At 25.2% G+C, this 18,847-nt stretch overlaps 7 protein-coding genes across 7 annotated transcripts; 3 read left to right on the top strand and 4 right to left on the bottom strand.

Moving 5' to 3' along the window:
* Positions 1-194: 194 nt before the first annotated feature.
* On the bottom strand, positions 195-1,638 carry SRAE_1000192800 (Serine/arginine-rich splicing factor 3; the record flags this gene model as incomplete). The annotated part of the gene is made up of 4 exons (XM_024648945.1): positions 195-231; positions 312-455; positions 1,275-1,391; positions 1,436-1,638. 4 exons carry the CDS (start codon positions 1,636-1,638, stop codon positions 195-197), a joined length of 501 nt encoding a protein of 166 aa, XP_024502871.1.
* A 437-nt stretch (positions 1,639-2,075) lies between these two features.
* SRAE_1000192700 (Alkylated DNA repair protein alkB homolog 8) lies at positions 2,076-2,834 on the bottom strand (the record flags this gene model as incomplete). Its single annotated transcript, XM_024648944.1, has 1 exon — positions 2,076-2,834. The coding sequence occupies one exon, from the start codon at positions 2,832-2,834 to the stop codon at positions 2,076-2,078; it is 759 nt and encodes a 252-aa protein (XP_024502870.1).
* An 876-nt stretch (positions 2,835-3,710) lies between these two features.
* On the top strand, positions 3,711-4,399 carry SRAE_1000192600 (Hypothetical protein; the record flags this gene model as incomplete). Its single annotated transcript, XM_024648943.1, has 2 exons — positions 3,711-3,852; positions 3,897-4,399. 2 exons carry the CDS (start codon positions 3,711-3,713, stop codon positions 4,397-4,399), a joined length of 645 nt encoding a protein of 214 aa, XP_024502869.1.
* Positions 4,400-4,610: 211 nt separating this feature from the next.
* Positions 4,611-5,249, bottom strand: SRAE_1000192500 (Alkylated DNA repair protein alkB homolog 8; the record flags this gene model as incomplete). The annotated part of the gene is made up of 1 exon (XM_024648942.1): positions 4,611-5,249. One exon carries the CDS (start codon positions 5,247-5,249, stop codon positions 4,611-4,613), a length of 639 nt encoding a protein of 212 aa, XP_024502868.1.
* Positions 5,250-5,259: 10 nt separating this feature from the next.
* SRAE_1000192400 (Protein strawberry notch homolog 2) lies at positions 5,260-11,203 on the bottom strand (the record flags this gene model as incomplete). The annotated part of the gene is made up of 4 exons (XM_024648940.1): positions 5,260-5,266; positions 5,319-5,333; positions 6,134-10,529; positions 10,573-11,203. 4 exons carry the CDS (start codon positions 11,201-11,203, stop codon positions 5,260-5,262), a joined length of 5,049 nt encoding a protein of 1,682 aa, XP_024502867.1.
* Positions 11,204-14,561: 3,358 nt separating this feature from the next.
* SRAE_1000192300 (N-lysine methyltransferase SETD8) lies at positions 14,562-15,991 on the top strand (the record flags this gene model as incomplete). Its single annotated transcript, XM_024648939.1, has 3 exons — positions 14,562-14,854; positions 14,909-15,149; positions 15,521-15,991. 3 exons carry the CDS (start codon positions 14,562-14,564, stop codon positions 15,989-15,991), a joined length of 1,005 nt encoding a protein of 334 aa, XP_024502866.1.
* Positions 15,992-16,666: 675 nt separating this feature from the next.
* SRAE_1000192200 (Late secretory pathway protein AVL9 homolog) lies at positions 16,667-18,373 on the top strand (the record flags this gene model as incomplete). The annotated part of the gene is made up of 6 exons (XM_024648938.1): positions 16,667-16,726; positions 16,776-16,896; positions 16,956-17,041; positions 17,079-17,313; positions 17,367-17,446; positions 17,495-18,373. 6 exons carry the CDS (start codon positions 16,667-16,669, stop codon positions 18,371-18,373), a joined length of 1,461 nt encoding a protein of 486 aa, XP_024502865.1.
* Positions 18,374-18,847: the final 474 nt, after the last annotated feature.

Raw genomic sequence — 18,847 nt, 5'->3', positions numbered from 1 at the left:
ACAACCAAGAAATACAATAAAAAAAAAATAAAGTTTTTAAAAACTAAATACTTCTTTTTTGGCAAAAAAAAAATTTAATATTATATTTATTAAAACCAATTATTCAGCTATAAGATATTTCATATCATAACTCTCTGTTATACAGAAGAAAAACAATACACAAAAATATATCTGTAATAAAATTTTTGAAAGTTTTATTCAGATTGTGTTCCAGTGCTAGAACTACGAGATCTGTTTGAACGTTCTGAATTATTATTTGAAATTGGTGTCCGTGATCTGCAAATAACTAAATACATAATTTATAAACATACCTTGAACGACTATTTTCACGGGATTCATCTTTTATACTTGAAGGAGATTGCGATCTCTTTTCAGATAATGGCGTTTCCGACCTTGATTTTGAGTTCTTCTTTGGTGGGCTACGGCTACGTGATCTACTTTTTGATCTCGAACGTCTAAAAAAATTAATAGTTAATTAAATATCCTAGTTCATGAATGATTTTTCAAATTTCTACATCATTTAGATCGTGCCTTTTTCATGAACAATTCCAAAACACATTTCATTGATATTTCTTCTTCATAAAATGTAACTTATGTTTTAAAATTAGATGAAGAATTTGATATATTTTTTAACAAATTAAATAATTTCTAGAATAATATGAAGGTAAAAATGCTTCATGAAAATTTATAATTTTCTCCTTCATTATAATACTAGTAATTTACGGGATTTGAAATAATAAATTGATATGGGTTATATAGCTTCTTCTCTTCTTGTCATCATATCCTATCATTCATTTTTCTTCATATATATAATATATATAATTATTAATATTGAGATACTTCATTTGTTCAAAATATCATGATGAAAAAAAAATGACATGCAACTTATAACCACAAAACAAAATAGGTAAGTACATTTATTTGTATTGTGGTCATTTTAATTTATACCAATTGCGCAATGTTGATTAATTAAAATAACAATTCCAGTTTTTTTTTTTCATGCCTTTATTACCTTTTATGCCATAAAATTTCTTGTTGCGTAATGATTGATGATTCAATTATTACGTTTAATAAAAAAATTAAGTTGCCACGGCAATAAATAAGCATGATGATAGGTGATGACGAAAATTAAGTAGAAGAGGTAAGAAGAAGGATTGTGATGATGTAGAGATGAAGCTATCGCTAAAAGTAATACAATCGATAATAACGAAGATAGTTTAAAGGAGGAAGCGTAAAATAAAAATAAGGCTACACTTTCTTTTCATAGAACTTACCTATTGTATCTTGGGCTTCTACTACGACGATCATGCCTACGACGATTATGTCCTTCATTTCTAATACGATTATGGCAATGAGCTAATTCTACACGAACTCGAACTCCACAAATTTTTCTAAAATTAAGAAATATTTTAAATATTAAGAAAAAAAAATTTACGATCCATCTAATTTTCTAACAGCATCTTCTGCATCACGATTATCCATAAATTCAACAAAAGCAAATCCTGGAGGTCTTCTAGCAACCCAGACTTTACGAATCTTCCCATATTTACAAAAGGCATCTTCTAATTCATATGTCTTAGCATCATCTGGCAACCCTCCAATATAAACTTTTCCTACACCTGCGTCACGGCGAGACATCTTCTTGGTAGTGTATATTTTAACAAATTTATAAAAATAAAATAAAGTAAATTATACTTGGTTTTCAATTGAGCCTCTTCAATTCGTTGCAAGATGCCCACTTGGGTTGGCGCGTATCAAAAAGATTGAGTGTATGTTAGCTTAAAACTTGAAAAATAGTATCTAATGAGTTGCCAAGTAATAAAAGTTTGTATAGTACACATATATATATTTACTTTTTAAATAAATGTCTTATTCATGAAATATTTTGTTAATTTACTTTATTAGAAAAATATTAGTGCTTGTGTTTTGCAGGAACTTTTAGTTCACTATACATATCTATTTTTATGTATAATTATTATTATTATTATTATTATGATGTAGGTGTGGTTGTATAAATTACACTTTAATTAAAAATTCTGGTAGCAATTAATAAAAGAAAAATACTAATAAAAAAATTAAAAAACTTTTTCAAAAATAACTATCCAATTTCCTTGTTCTAGTATACATTCTTGAACTTTTAAACCTTCAACAGAATGTATAAGATTTTCTAACTCATTTTCAACAAACACATGGTAATATCTTAAAAATTGGTTATCTCCATCTTTTTTCCAAGGAACTAACATATCTTGTTGTTTAAATTGTTTACCACTATGAATACGTAAAATGTCATCACTTTCATCTTCTTTATTGTCTATTATTTCTTCATCAATTTTATTTGACCGCATAATTTCATATCTTGAACCTTTTTGATTCATAGCCCACACTGTTATGCATCCTCTTCCACCTACTTTTAAAATTTTAGCTATTTGTCTTACAGCTTCTTGTCTACGGGTATTAGTTGATAGATGATGAATTACGGCAATGGATATAACGGCATCTGCTGATTCTGATAAAAAGGGAAGCTTTAAGATGTCTGCTTGTAAAACTTGACATCCCTTATTACTGGCAATTTGACAGAGATTAAAACATAAATCACTACCAATTTTAATAAGATTATCCTCTCTAATAAGATATTTTCCATTTCCACAACCAATATCATAAACAAGTGAGTAAGGTTGAAGAGAACTTAAAAATTCATTTACTGCTTTCCATTGAGAATACCTTGTCTTGTCAAAGTGTTCTGCAATATTTTCATAAACATCTTGAACATAACTAGCTTCTAATAGTCTTCCTTTGTCATCTTCTTTAGGAATAGCAATATTAGGTGAAGTCATCTAAAATAATCATTTAGTAAATATTATTCTAATATTTAGTAAATAATAAGATATGTTTAAAGTCGTTGTAATTCAAATGTTTTTCTAAAATAATGTTATACACAAAAATTTAATATTTTTTTAAATTTTAAGTAAAAGAAAAAAAAATATAATATGATATATAAATAATAAATTCAATCTTATTTCAAAATTTATTTAACATTTTAAGTGATTAAAAAGTAATACAACTTTTAAACGATTCTCCAATACATGTATTATCTGATACAATAAAAATATAATTGATAAAATTCAAATTAAATTTTTTTATTAATATCTATAATAAAAACTATTTTTAAAATTATAACAAAAATATATCTTAAATTATAATATAAAAGTTTTAAAAACATTAAAAAAAAACTATACAAATGATAAAAGATTTTTTTTATAACAAAAATCATTATTATAAAAAAAATGATTTTAAAAATTAATTTAGTTTAATAAAATGATATTTAAAAAAATTATTGTAAAAGTTCACTTTAGTAAGTATATATTTGTATTGTTTAAACTATTGTACTTTTTTTTGAGTTTAAATTTATTAAAATTTGTTGATTTCATATTCTAAAAAAAGTAACATTAAAATCAAAAATTACTTATTTATATACTAACTTGTTCTTTTAAATTAATGGGTATACAAATTTTTTTCTAACTTTATTAATTGACTAAAAATTAATAATTATAAGATTTTAATCATAAAAATATAATTTCAATTTAGACAAAAAAAATTACAAAGATAGATATTTAAATTTTACAATAAATTCTTTCTTTCAAATTTTTTAAAATATTTATTGTTAACATACACAAAATATTATCAATTTTTATTGATAAAAAAAAATAATAATGGTTAATAAATATGTATTGAAGTTTCTTTCTACTTTGCCTAAAAATACAGAAGACAAAATTACATTTTCTCTTTTAATACTATCATTATTTCTTTTTTTTATAATTAAAATTATTTTAACAATTCTTTTTTTCCAAATACGTATGTTTATTTTAGATAGTAATAATTTGTTTGATTATATTTAGAAAAAGGTACATGTTCAACAGTTATATGCCCTGATTTACAAAAAATAAAGTTTTCTGAACTTCCATTATCCATAAAAATACTAGAAACAATCCGACCAATTGGAGGAACATTAAGTTTAATTTTATTTGAATTAATATTGTTACTTTTAAATGTTAAAAGAAACCATGCCAAGACAATTGCAACTATAGGGGCAATTATAGGTTCATTAAAAATTTTAGTATCTATTATAGAAACAGGATCAAATATTCATTCAGCTAAATTTATAGATACACAAATTATTGTAATATTAAATAATTTAAATGGTACATTTGTATTAATAGAAGGATTGGTACTTAATTTAGCATTATTTGCTGTATTTTATAGGTATAAATTACAAATGAATGATAATTTAGAAAAAGAAAGTATATCAATAAAGTCATCATCCAAGTCAAGTAGTAGTAGTAGTAATAGTAGTAATGGTAGTAGAAAAAGAAGAAGTAGTAAAAGGCAAAGTAAAAAATAGAATAATTAAAAATTTATAATAAAGTAATATAACCATTAAAATAAATGTATTTTTAATCAAAAAATTTTATACTACCGTATCAAATAAAACACTTTATTTTAATTTTTAATTAAAAATAATATGTATATAATAAATAAAGTTAAGTATTTTTAAAGAAATTTCACATTTATATATTTAAAAATATTAAAACTTATTGGTTGTTATTTGTGATTTATTTATTTCGATCCCAATCACAAAATTCAATAAATTTACATTGGCATCTGTTGTTTTTTATTTTCCTAAATGTTATAGAAATTCTTTTTTTTCTTCTCATCATTTCATTAGTATTAGGATTTATATCAAATTTTCTAGTTAAAATTCCATGTTTAAATATATAACGTGATTCTTGTTCCATTATTAATAAAGAATTTTTTTCTAATAAAACATGTATTAAAATATCTGGATTTGAGTAATTTCTAAATTGCATTACTACATCAGATAACAAACTAAGGGAAAATATTTGTTGTCCAAATGCAGAATGAGTATCTATATGATAGGGAATACCTTGACTTTCTTCATAAATATTTACTGTTACTTGATCAGGAATTTCATCAATTAATATTAAATTATCTTTTTTTAATTTATCTATAATTTCAACAATTTGTAATGGAATTGGAATTGTTTCTTGAAAGGCAGAATTAGAATTATAATTAAATTTATACCCATAATGAATAACAGTACGATTTTTTAATACTTCACCATAATTTTCTAAATCATCTTCAATTCTTTTTATTAAAATTTCTGCTTCACTATCATTTATATAATTTTTTTTTATTGTTAAACCTTTTAATTCAGTAACATCTGATGACATAATAATATTTTCAAGATCTAAAAAATAATTAAATTTCTGAAAGTAATAATAATTTAATTTTTAACATACTTTAAAATTTTATTTCTATTATTTTATAAAAATAAGAATCAAACTGGAAGTTAAAGAATCGTGTTAAAACCATTTTTCTATACTTTTTTCCAACAATTAATGTTTACTATTGAAAATATATATCCCTTCAAGGTTATTAATTATTTAATATATTAATTTTTTTTTTTAATAATTTCTTTAAAATTGAAATTATAGTATTATATAAAACTATTATTTAACTTTTAATATGAAAATGATATATTTAATATATATATAATTCTACACATTATTATGAACAAAATATAAATTTTTTATTGACATTAATTTTTATTTAAATATTATACAAATAACATATTTAAATATAACAAACAAAATTATATTTTATAAAATATTTTAACATCATTCAATTTATTTTAAAATAAACAAAAAAAAAAGTTTGTTTGAGCAGAATTGAGTAAGTTACTTAAATTACAATTTCAAAATAAAAAATTTTGAGAATATGAAATAAAAACATTTATTTTTTTTGGAGTCATGTTAAAAATAAAGAGGTTTATGAATACTAGAGAGGCTAAATTAATAATAAACTGACAATTCGATAAAAAAACAATAATCAGTATCAATAGACTTTTATATATTTTTTCCCATTTTACTAATTTGAAGGACGAGCATTTATAAATGAATCCACATCACGAACACCACCACAATGTGCTTCAAGACGAGAGATCAAAGTTCTAACAAAGTATGATTGAATACTCAATCCTACAATTTTTTGATTTTCACTTGTTCTAACTCGGATAACTTGCATTCTAGAATTTTTTCTTGAATGCTCTTTCGACAAATTAGATGAATTATTTGGATTAGAACAACTTAAAACTTCTTCAATAATTGGCCAAACAGAAAGAACGCTGCCTGATAAAACAAAAAATGTTCTAGTCCTCCTTCCAACCTCACAATATGTTCCAGCTTCTTCTGTTTTACATTTACCATGAAAGTATTTATGTTGACAATGTGTAGCAGAACTAGTATACGAATTTTTCCAAATTACTTCTGCTTCATCATTAGATATTTTTTTAAATCTTTTTGTTAATTCAGAAAATCTTTCTAATTTATGAATACGACCTGATTGTGGTTTTGTTATTGAAAAAAGATGTTCATCATTTTCATAACCTTTCTTTCCACCAATTTCACATAGTAATACAATTTGTTGTTTACCTAATGCACCAAGTGGAGAAATATAGAAGCCATCGTTTTCATTTGTATGTACTTTACGAACACTTAACGCTTCTTCCCAACTCATTCCCCTTTCAACACCAATCTTATGCATCTCTACTCTAAATGTATTGTAATTTAATTTTCCGGTAAAAATACGAGTTTCTAAGCGTTGGACTTTATTTTCACCTGTTCCAATATCCATGATACCCATATCATATGTTCCATCATACTTAGCTTGTCTAATTAACTCTTCTAAAATAAGTGTAAAATATTCAAAAAGAGCATTTTGTGCATGAACAGGTAATCCTAAAAGTCTATTTAAAAACTTTGCAATGGAATTTCCATCTCGTTCAACTGAATATTGTCCCAATTTACTAACACTAAGAATACCAACACCTTCAAGATACTGTCGCATATCCGAAAAAAAATTTCCTGGTTTGTAATTTTCAGGTGGATTCATAAAAGGTGGATTAATTACTCCAACAATTGATTTTAAACAAACTTCAAGTGCAGCTCTACCGTATTTATTATCAAGGTTAAACTGTGATAAATCTCTACTTTCAGTAGCTCGTCGATCACCATGAGTCAAAGCACCCAAAGATTCAAGCCGTTTAGCAACAATTGAAGCAAATCGTTTCTCTCCTGCTAATTCTGATATGAGAAAGAGATACTCTGGTGCACTAACTTGGTTACTTCTGTGAGTTCTACCAAACTGTTGAATAGCTTTATCAGCAGACCATGGAAGTTCCATAGTAATATGAACTCTCCTTCTTGTATTTTCTGCCCTCCTATCAGCTTGAAGTGAAATACCGGAAGATGCAGCCTCAGAAATGATAGCAATTAATTTTTCACCTTTCATAAATTTATGCTTCTCCTCTACATTCATTAATTCAACAGTAGCATCTGTGCCTACATGTCTCTGTTGATATTCAATTTCACCATTTTCTTTTGTAACAACTCTTCCTTTTCTTCCCGTCATTTCAGCTACAAATTCTGGACCACCAAGTTCATCTATCAACTGATCTAAAGTATTTGGTGGTAACTTAGATCCTAGTCTTTCAACAGCAGCAAGTAACTCTGTTTTTATCATACCTAAATTGTTAGCGGTGACTTCGATATCATCATCATCAATAATTTTCGAAGATTGAATAAAAGCTTCGGCAGATCCTTTCATAGCATCAGAAGCCATTTCCTCTTTCCTTCTAACAATATCAGCAATCTTATCTAATCTTTTTTGCTTATCTTTACGTCGTTTTTCTTTTTTTTTCTTTTCACGTTCTTTTTCTTTTTTTTTATTTAAACGCCTCTTTTCTTTTTCTTCAGCCTTTGATAATTTAGCCTGATTTTCTTCAATAACTTTCTGTTTATCAGCCCAAGGATCATTAGCAGAGAAATCGTGAAGAAATGGATTAAATGCATCATCCTCTTTTTCGGGTTCATCTGTTTCACTATCACTACCTTCATTATTATTGGCACTACTGTCATCAGTATCACTATTACTTTCACTATCATTATCACTAATATCAGATGCTTCGTCATCTGACGTTTCAGCTTCAGCTAATAACAATTTTTTCCATGCTTCATGGTCACCTCCAATATCCAAATCACTAACAATAGAACTTCTATCTGATTCACTTTCATCTTCTGATGTTTCATTATGCTCACTTTCTAGTCTTTTTCGTTTGGCAGTATTTTTATTTTTAGTATTATCTTCATTATCAAAATCATTAAAAAAATCATCAATAGGGTTTTTCTTTCTTTTGTTATTTTTTTTAGATTTGTTCCCTGATCCTAACATTTTATCAAAATCTGAAAATATATCATATTTTCCAGTAAATGAAATATCTTGTGTGGGGAAATGTTTTTCAATTAACCCTTGAATAACAGCTTTTGCTGTGGAGACAAATTCCGTCAATTCTCCGCCATTCTCCTCTAATTGTTCAAGTGTTCTTGCCTCACCGGTACTTTGAAGTCCAATAACAACACATTTGTTATTTTTTAAAGCTTCTTTTGCAATATTAACACAAGCTTGTACTTTTGCAGCAATACAAAGATATTTGAAAAACCTTTGATGTGCTGCCCAAAATTGTCCCCACACTAATTTTTGCGATACTCTTTCATCATCACTAAGAACAGAAAGTGCTTTTTGAAAATATCGACGGACATCCAACCATACTTTAACACTTTCATCATATGCATAAATAAAATCATTAGATAAAGCAACTTCTTCAACACGAAATGTAACACCACGAAAAGAAAGTTGCCTTGCAAGATATAAACCACGTTGTTTCATATCCATTGCTACAAGTTCCATAGCACCAACACCTCTTTTCTCAACAGCATTGATAAAATCATTAAATTCAGGAAAACTCTGACCCTTACCCCAAAGACCAAGCCTAGTCATATATGCCATATTTTTTGGTTCAGTGGCACCTGTAGCTGAAGCATACACAATTCTTGCATTAGGTAGTTGTTTTTGAAGTTCCATAACAACTTTACCTGTTTTTGTTGGTTTCGATCCTGCTGTAGGGCATAAATTCTTCGCTTTATGACATTCATCAAAAACAATAAGACCATCAAAATCAGGTCCAAACCATTGAAGTAATTGCTTTAATCTTGTACGATATTTACTTTTTGCTGTTCTACATTCTCCTATTAAAGAAGAATATGTAGCAAATATAACACCTTTTTTAAAATTATTATTTTCAGGACCATTAATTTTGGCGTATCTTAATTTGTTAAGTGGAACAACAGGAATATCTGTAGCACCAATATCACGAAGATCTCTTTCGGTATCCCAACGTAAATCACTAGACACTGAAAGCCACAAAGCTTTCTTCCTACCACGTAAATAATTTTCATAAATAATACTAGCGATTGTTCTACCTTTTCCTACACCAGCACCATCACCTATAAGGTAACCAGCTCTCTCACCATTTGGAAATTTATTCATATGCATTTGACATGCATAAATAACAACTTCTAATTGTAATGCAGAAATTCTTCCTTCATCAATATTTATTTCTGGAATCTCTACATGATATCTAATTTCTGGTGGAGAAACACTACTAAGAGACGATGTTTCAACAACACAATCTGGATGAGGATTACCACTCCTGAGTTTAGCAGGCTTATATTCTGAATATGTTTCTGCATGACCTAAAGATTCATCTTCTTCCTCAAAAACAGTTTCTTTAGCCTTGACTGCACCCATTTTTAGTGCATTTTTCATTTCTTCTTTTGTATTAGCTAATTTTAAGTTGGCTTTCATTTTTTGAATTTCAGTTAATACAGGTGGCCTTACAATTACATTATGTTGAAGCCTTGCATGAGGATAAATTATTTTCTTTGCTCCATTAAAATTTGTATAAACGGTAAAAGAATTATTGCCATTTGGATTTCCTCCAACTCGATTAATGGGCACTTTGGACTGTTGAAATATTCCATTAGTACGAGATAAACCCATTTGTACGGGGGACAAAGGTGCTGAAGATGCTCCGCTTTGATGATTACCGGGTATACTAATTTTCCTCATAGTCGAAACTTGTGGTATTAGTTTAGGTGCTTCATCATGATTATTAATTTTTGCTTTTTTAATTAATTGTATAGGTCTCGGATAATTATTTTGTCCCATTGAAATATTTTCTTTTACAATATAAATTTTCCCACTATTATCTCTAAATGTTTTTCTACCGAGAATAGAATTTTTACTAATTTGCAATCGTTGTGAATTCATAACTCTTGGAGGAACAATATTTTGAGGTCCATTTCCTACTCGTACTTGATCTGTTGTTCTAGGTATCCTATTAACCGGAATTCGTTGGTATGCAAAATTTCTCGATGGAACTGGTGTAACAGTCATTGGTTGAGTTTGTCGTTCATGAATAGGCCTTATTGATTCTATACGAGGAATTGGACGAGGTGCTTTATCTTGATAATTTAAAGAACCAACATTCATATTACTAGAAGAATAAATTTTCCTTAAAGGTACTAATTTTGGCGGTAAAGAATCATCTGTCGCTAAAATAAAAATTTTTATTAATTAAAAATATAAAAAACCTACATTCAGGACTTAGAATTGATTCTTTTTTAATTATTCTTATAGGATTTTTAACTCGAACAACATTTAAAGAATTAGAATCCTTGCTTTCAGTTATTTTAGATGGCTCAATAATCACTGGTTCTGGTAAAGATTTTAAATTAGTTATTTTATCCGTACTATTGGCAGGAATATTACTCGGTTCTTTTGGTAAAGATTTATTAGATAAATCATCATCAAATAGTTCATTTAATATAACATCAGAATTTCCTGAATCATCCGGTGTCAGATTTGTGCTTGGTTCAACAGGACTATTTGAAGCTCGCATTTGTTCTAAAAAAGTACCACCCTCAATTGGTTTAAGAAACAAATCAAGATTTTCCAAGTCTGATTCACATATAACAGTTGAAGGAATATTATCATTTAAACTGTTATCTACTGATGAAATATTTTCATGTTCCTTTGAATACACGTAATTATTTGAGTTATTTGAATTAAATACAATTTCATTAGTATTACTTTTTACCCCATTGTTTATGATGGAAAAATTTGGAGAATTTTTACCATCTTGCGATTCTGGGAATGGTGAATTTGGCTCTGATAAATATTCATCTAATCCAGATTCAGCAAGTGCAACTGAGAGCAAATCATCCATCAATATTAATTATCCGCTCCACTTTGAAAACGGAAAAATAGACGGTACTATAAACATATGGTATATATATATATTAGAAATTATTTTTAAAAAAATAAATTTTAATATAAAATCGGTCTTAAAAAGAATAATTGTAAACAAAAGTGGAACGACGCCATTCTCCATGTCTATTTCGCAATCAAATAAAAATATATTGACTACTAATATATACAGATTTCAATATTTCACATAACGCCAGGAAATTTTTATATTTTAAAAAGAATTAATTATTCTAAAATATAATTTAATCTATGTAGACCTATAATATTTAACATTTCTTTTTATTCAAGTAAAAAAATTTCTATTTAAATGGACAAAAAAAGGGTAATTTTATGTAAGTATTAGGTATAATTTAACTTATTAGTTGTAGAGGACAATAAAATGTCTCTTCTTTGAATTATTAATAACTATGATATGTATGGTAAGACGTGTGTAGTAATGGTTCAACATTAATTTTAAAATTTTTCAACAATTACTTATAAAAAAAACGCTAAAAATTGGCGCATCTAAAAGATCACGTGGCTAAGTATGTGCCTATCTACATGTGGCTACATCTACTTATAGGAGTTATATATCTGATTCGATCATATATTATATGACAAAAAAAAAAAAAAAAAAAACTTTTTACTATTAAAAATTTATATACATACGTATGTGTGTAAAGGAATCACAACTTGATATTATACCTGTTGGAAAAAAAAATGCCGCAACAAGTGTATGTATAAGTGTGGTATGTATTATAGATTGTCTAACAGACTATCTCTGAGCCTATTTTTATATAGTATGAAGCTAAAAAAGCAGCAGTAAAAATGTAAGAATAGAAAGGTTAGAGTGCTTCTAAATGCAATGGAGCACACAGCGGTCTTTATTATCAAACACTTGGATTGACATTATCATGACAGAGGTTGGGCAGTAATTTTTATGTATAAAATTAGACAGCTTGAAAAGACGCTCCCAACAGGGGGTGGGTAGTTAGAGACAAAGGTTATTATATTTGTATCGCCGTACTATTAATGTTTAATTGACGTGGTGGGAGAGCTTTCGTTGTGAGAAAATTAAAGGAAATAAAGTTAATCCCATAAATTTTTGTACTATGGCTTTGCAGGTAGTACCTAGTGACGTAATACTTGTTATTTGTATTTTTTTATTACATGGATTCTAGTCAGAAAAATTTTCATTGGTTTTTAAAAGGAATATTTACTAAATTGAGAAAATAGTTATTAAATAAATTTTATGAAAAGGACAAATATATTTTAAAATATCAGGAAATATGAGCAATACAGTAATGACGAGATAATATACTTATTAGCTTGTTTTAGTTATTACTCAGCTATCACTAGTATATTTTTTTTTCGTTAGAGATAACAGATTGATAGAAATTTTAATATAGATTTTTACAAAGATATTTAAATAATTGTAATATTTTAATTAACAATATTTGTAAACCTGTAAACATTTTTTTTTTCTGAAGGTTAAAGTTAATTGAAAGTTAATATAAATAAGTTCAAAAGACAAATAATTTTTTAGACAGAAATTTTATTAGTTTGGTTTTAGTTTATATACATTTAACATTATATAAAAGAAGATGATGGCATATTATAAACATGGGCGGAATATTTATTATCTAATATAAATTTATATTCAAAATAAGAAATAAACCAATATAAATTAAATCTTAAACATACAATGATTTGAAAGAAGAATAAAAAAAAAATATAAAGCTTATCATTTTATATGATCTTGTAAATAAAAGCAAATATAGTACTGTATCAATTATAGAATATTTTTATATGGCATAGAGAAAATGTTTGAAAAAGGGTAAAATTTCGAGCAAACTTGAGTGCATCTCAATTAACAATTGTTTTTTATTTATATTTAAATGTAGCTGAAGTAAAATAATAGTAATTATAAAAGTAATAAATAATTTAAAAAAATAAATTTATTACTTAGAGAATATAAACGAAAAATGACGTAACATTACACATTTTATATGATTTTGTTTGATAAAAAAATTTTATATTTATTTTATATAGTTTCATAATAAATACTTAATTTTTTATCTCATTTTTTTTGGTTTATTAAATAATGATTTCAAAATTTCATTTTACATTTTGAAATACTTCTTTTTTTTTTAATTTTGAAAAAAATATAATAATATAAAAATGAATATATCTTAAACCAAAAGGAAATTGGCAAAATGACAATACAGAAAATTAAAGTTGTTTATTTAATCAGATTGTAACATTAAAAAATATCATAGAAAATTTTGGTGTAATTTTTATATACATTATACAAATTTAACAAATATATAATAATTTATAAAAAGTTTTAAAATCGTAAAAATATTAATTTCAACTATAAACATAAGGAGATTTATTACTATTCATGATATTCTTTCTGAAATTTATGAATCAAATGATTATTATTTAAAAAACAAAAGAATTATACTTTATTGTGTTAAGAGATAGTTTATATTATAACAACATATGGATGAAACAGATGCTATTTCAGTAAGCGAAATATATAATAAAATGCCATCAATGGATTATTTATGTAAGTATAGTAAGTAAATTGAAATATCAATAATAAAGTTTTTATACATATTAAAATACAATCTCTATCAAAATTATATTTACAAAACTAGTGATTTATGTTTTGAATCATCTATATTAAAATTGATTTTAGACTATTATTACTTCTCTAACTATGTTCCCTGTTATTTTATTAAGTTTGAATTTATATTTTAAAAAGCAAAATAATGTAATTTACTTACATTACATATGTATATTTTCAAATATTTTAAAGTATATTAAATCTTCTATACAACTAAAAATTTTAAATATTTCCTTTGTAAAGTGAAAAATTTAATATTTTATTGATTTACTAGAAAAATTGAGTTTATTAAAAATACATAACTATTTTATTTAAAATAACAGGCAAAAATTTTTTGAACTATATAAATTATGGCGGGAAATTAAAAGAATGTTCATATTTTCAAAATGCAATATACTTTTATAATTAATATGTCAATGGATTATAATGCTTTCTTCCTATCATGGCATTTGTAAATAAATTGACGATAGACATTTATCCAAAGCTCTAGATTGTACTACTAGCTTTTTTTTAAATCATAAAAATATATAAAACTTATTTTTTGTAATTTTTTTTCATCTCATTTACTACATATAAATTTTAATTACTATAATTTCTTATTAAAGTATAACTGGTTTTCTTTTTTAGGCATTAAAATATTATATTTGCTTTAAGGAATCGCAATCATTCAGTCTTTCAATATAAAACTTACGTGATTTTTTTAAACATGATAATTACTAACGTCAACGTAAAAAGATGTTTAAGTTTAAATTCTGAAATTCCAGAAAAGAATATATGTACACCTAGAAGAAGAGGAATAAGACATATTGATGATGAAGTATTATGTAATGAGAAAGAAAAAGATGTACTTGATTTTGATAAAAAAGATATAAAAATTAGTGAAGAGACAACGACTGTTGATGCCTCAATTGATGGAAAAATTATAATTGAGGATGTAATTGTGGAGGATGATGATGGAAAAAATGCTGAGAAAGGTAAAATAACTGAGAATACAGAAATGTAAGTAGTTATAAAAAAATTTTTTTATATATAACGATAATTTTTTAATTTTAGTGATGAAAAAAAAACAGTAGATGTACATACTGATGTGAATGATAAAAATAAAGAACCACAATTACCACCTGCTACTGGTACTCCTAACCGTAAAAAATCCTCTACTCGGAATAAAAAAGGAAATCGATGTAAAGAAAACTTACCACCAAAAGTGATTAAAGATGAATCTGCATCAAATCATAAAATTACAGAATATTTTCAAGTTCGTAAAAGTACAAGAAAAACTAAATCACAGATAGAGGTATGTTTATTAGTAATTAGACATGTATATTTATTGTTACTGGGTCAAAGTTGTATTAATTAATAGAAATGTTGAATTTTATTTATAATACCATTTTTAGTTAATCGTTTTATTCAATAACTTTCAAATTAAAATTTAATATATGCTATATTTATGTATAATAACAGTAGTGATAGTTGTATAATTTGTACTATACTATACGATAATTATTTATTTTCAATTAAATATCATACAATTTGTACATATCAAATTATTTAAAATGAATTTATTTACCCATATTATTATAAAATTTCATTTCTCTGAAATATGAGCATATGTTTTTACTAAATTTTACTCATCACTCTATATATATATATATATTTTTTTTTTAGAAAGAAAAGAAAACACAACTAGAGTATGAAATATGTTCACGAAGTAATGAACAATTCCTTGAAGTTTATGATGATGAAATAAAAGGTAGAGGGTGTAAATCTAAAAAATTATTTAAAAAAGGTGACTTTGTCGTTGAATATATTGGTACACTTCTCTCAGCAAAAGCTGCCAAAAAATTGGAAAGAGAATACAAAAATGATGAATCTTTGGGATCATATATGTATTATTTTAATCATAAAGGACAAAATTGGTGTATAGATGCAACAAAAGAATCGCCTTTTAAGGCTAGACTAATAAATCACTCCTGCCTACGGCCGAATTTAAAAACCAAAGTTGTTGATGTTGGTGATAAATTTCATCTTATTATGATTGCTTTACGGGATATTAATATTGGTGAGGAGTTATTGTATGACTATGGTGATCGTACTCCTGAAAGTGTTGCCAGCAATCCTTGGCTTAAAAATTCATAAATTTGAAAGTAACAATATTAATTACTAACTATGTATGATATTTTTTTCTTTTTGATTACCTTTGCAATTTTTTAATACATTATTTAATCTATAAATATTTTTTTTTATAAAATAATAGTAATTTTTCTTTTTAAATTAACAATAATAAAAATTTATTAACTCATAATAAATATTTTAATAAGTTTACATAAAAAATATCTATAAATATAAGGTAAATAAAATTTAAAATATGATTAAAAGAAATTTAATTTAGTATATGGAACCAAGATAAGTTTGTTTTTAGTATATTTTAATTACAATATAAATAAGATAAGTATTACATCAATAGTACAATATATATACTATTTTACAATAATATTGTTTAACCATTCTAATCATTTATTTACATAAAATATAATAAAATATTTATTTATATTTTGTTTTATCAGTCATACTTAAATTGTTGAAGTGATTTTTTTATTAAACAATCAAAAATGTATAATACAATTAATGGTAATAAAATATAAATTTCTTTTATATCTTAGATATATTTATTATAAATTGGTCTTTAAGCGTCATATTTTTGGTTATATGTATACTATTTTAAGAAAATATCACCTATAAATGTTAACATTTTAATAAATTTAAAATTATCTTAATTGTACTATTTAGTATTTATTTTTATAGTTCCAGAATATGGCTAGTGCTATACTTCATGTAATTGTAGTTGGATTTCATCATAAAAAAGGTTGTCAGGTAAAATAAATTGATTAAAATATTTTATATATTTATTTATATGATTTAGATCGAATATTGTTATCCACCAATAAATAATAGTTCTTCACCAAAAGAAGAAGATATCCCTAAAGAATGGACTTATTTACCATCTCTTGCCTTACCTGATGGTGCACATAATGTAGATAAGGGTTGTTTAAATTTTTTTTAGTATATTTATATTATTATAAATAATTTTAATAATTTATAGATGTTGTATATTTTTTGTTACCCTCTTTAGAGGAACATAATCGTTCTGTATTTGGTATATCATGTTATCGACAGATAGCAGCAGATGTATGTGTTTTATAATTAAAATAAATATATTTTTTAGGAATTAGTTACAAAAGAAAAAGATGTTACAAGAAGTACAGTACAAAAATCTGTTTGTATAATTTCAAAAATTCCATTATATGGATCACTTTTATCAAAATTAGAAATAATAACAGAGGCATATTTTAATGAAAAAGATTTTTCTAAAGTAGAAGTTCTCAAACAAATGTATGCAAATTTAAGTGATATGTTTAATATCAATGTAAAAAATGATGAAACTTTAATTGAAGCTGCAGGTGTTAAAAAATATTTATAATTTAATATAATATATTTTTTTTGTTTGTTTCAGATATTCCATTAACTTGTATGTTAAATACATTTAAAGGAAGAGTTTTAATGCTTTTTAAACTACTACTTCTTGAAAAAAAAGTCCGGTATAAAATTTTTTTAATAATTTAACAATATGTTTTTTTTTAGGTAATGTTTAATATTTTTCCGGCACATAAACTTGGCAATGCATTATTTGGCTTAATATCTTTATTTCCACTTTTAACACAATATGGACTTTTTGAGGCTGCCGATTATTCTGTTCTTCAAAAAAAAAGTAACTTAATTGAAAATGAAAGTGGAAATGAAGAGGACAAATTAAAAGTATCCAGTTGGAATACAATGGATGTTGATGACTGGGGTTTTCCTTTAAGTTTATTTGTCAAAGGATATCTTTTTCATCCTTATCTTAGCATTTGTTATATGGATATGATTAAAAGTCACAATGTTCGTGCTTTTTGTATTGGTACAACAAATACTTTATTTAATCATCGTCGAGAATTATTTGATATTATGATAACATTAAATGAAGATGATGATTTAATTATTGATTATCTTGATTCAGATTTAAAAAAAAAGTTACATCTTACTACGGCAGATTTAAGGTTTGCTGATTATATTTCTAAACAATCATCATGTCAAGGAAGTGAAATTACATGGGAAGGTAGTGATGATTGGATTCGTTTTCAATTTAGGGCATATCTTCTTTCTTTATTATCAACAAGCATATCAGATGATAAAGATTTATTAGATGATTTTAATAGTGATTTTATTAATGAATGGAAATGTACATTAAATTATAGAATTTGGCGATCAAAAACTCATCCAGGTTTTGATGGAATCCTCCCAAATCATCCTTTTGCTAGACAATTAAATATTGGGGATTTAAAATTAAAGATGAGTCAACATATTACAGATAGTGAAGGTGGTCGAAAGCTTGTTAATAATATTGCTACAACAAGTAAATATGTTAGTGATGCTGGTAGCAAAATGAAATCAAGCATTTCTTCATGGTTTAAAGGTTCATAAAATTTTATTTTTATACTATTTTAGTTATCTAAAACAGTACGGTGTACATTATAAGATACTCAAATAAATAAACAATTTTTTTTTTACTTTTTTTTTTAAATATAATTTCTAAACATAAGAATAATAATTAAAAATCATATGGTATCTTTTAAACTATTAATGCGGAAAATTAGATTATTTTTTAATGTGTGTTGATTTGCTAATGGATAGATAAACAGGTTGCCATCAATAAATAAATATCTTTCCATTGAAAGTTTTATTTTTAATTTTTCAAGTTTAGTTGAGAATTACTTTTTAAAATTTTTTTTTTCTGGATAATGACCTTATCAAAAAATATTTATTTTCTACTATTTCTTTTATTTATATTTATATTAATAATTACAAGTAGAGAATGTGATAATGATGAAGAGTGTACTAAAGTATGGCCTACATCTTATTGTAAAAGTGGAAGATGCTCTTGTAGAGATAATTATA

This window comes from Strongyloides ratti (genome assembly GCF_001040885.1).
Source record: "Strongyloides ratti genome assembly S_ratti_ED321, chromosome : 1".
Taxonomy (NCBI): Eukaryota; Metazoa; Nematoda; class Chromadorea; order Rhabditida; family Strongyloididae; genus Strongyloides; species Strongyloides ratti.
The sequence above is the reverse complement of the archived record's forward strand: the minus strand, read 5'-3'. Positions and strand labels throughout refer to the sequence as shown.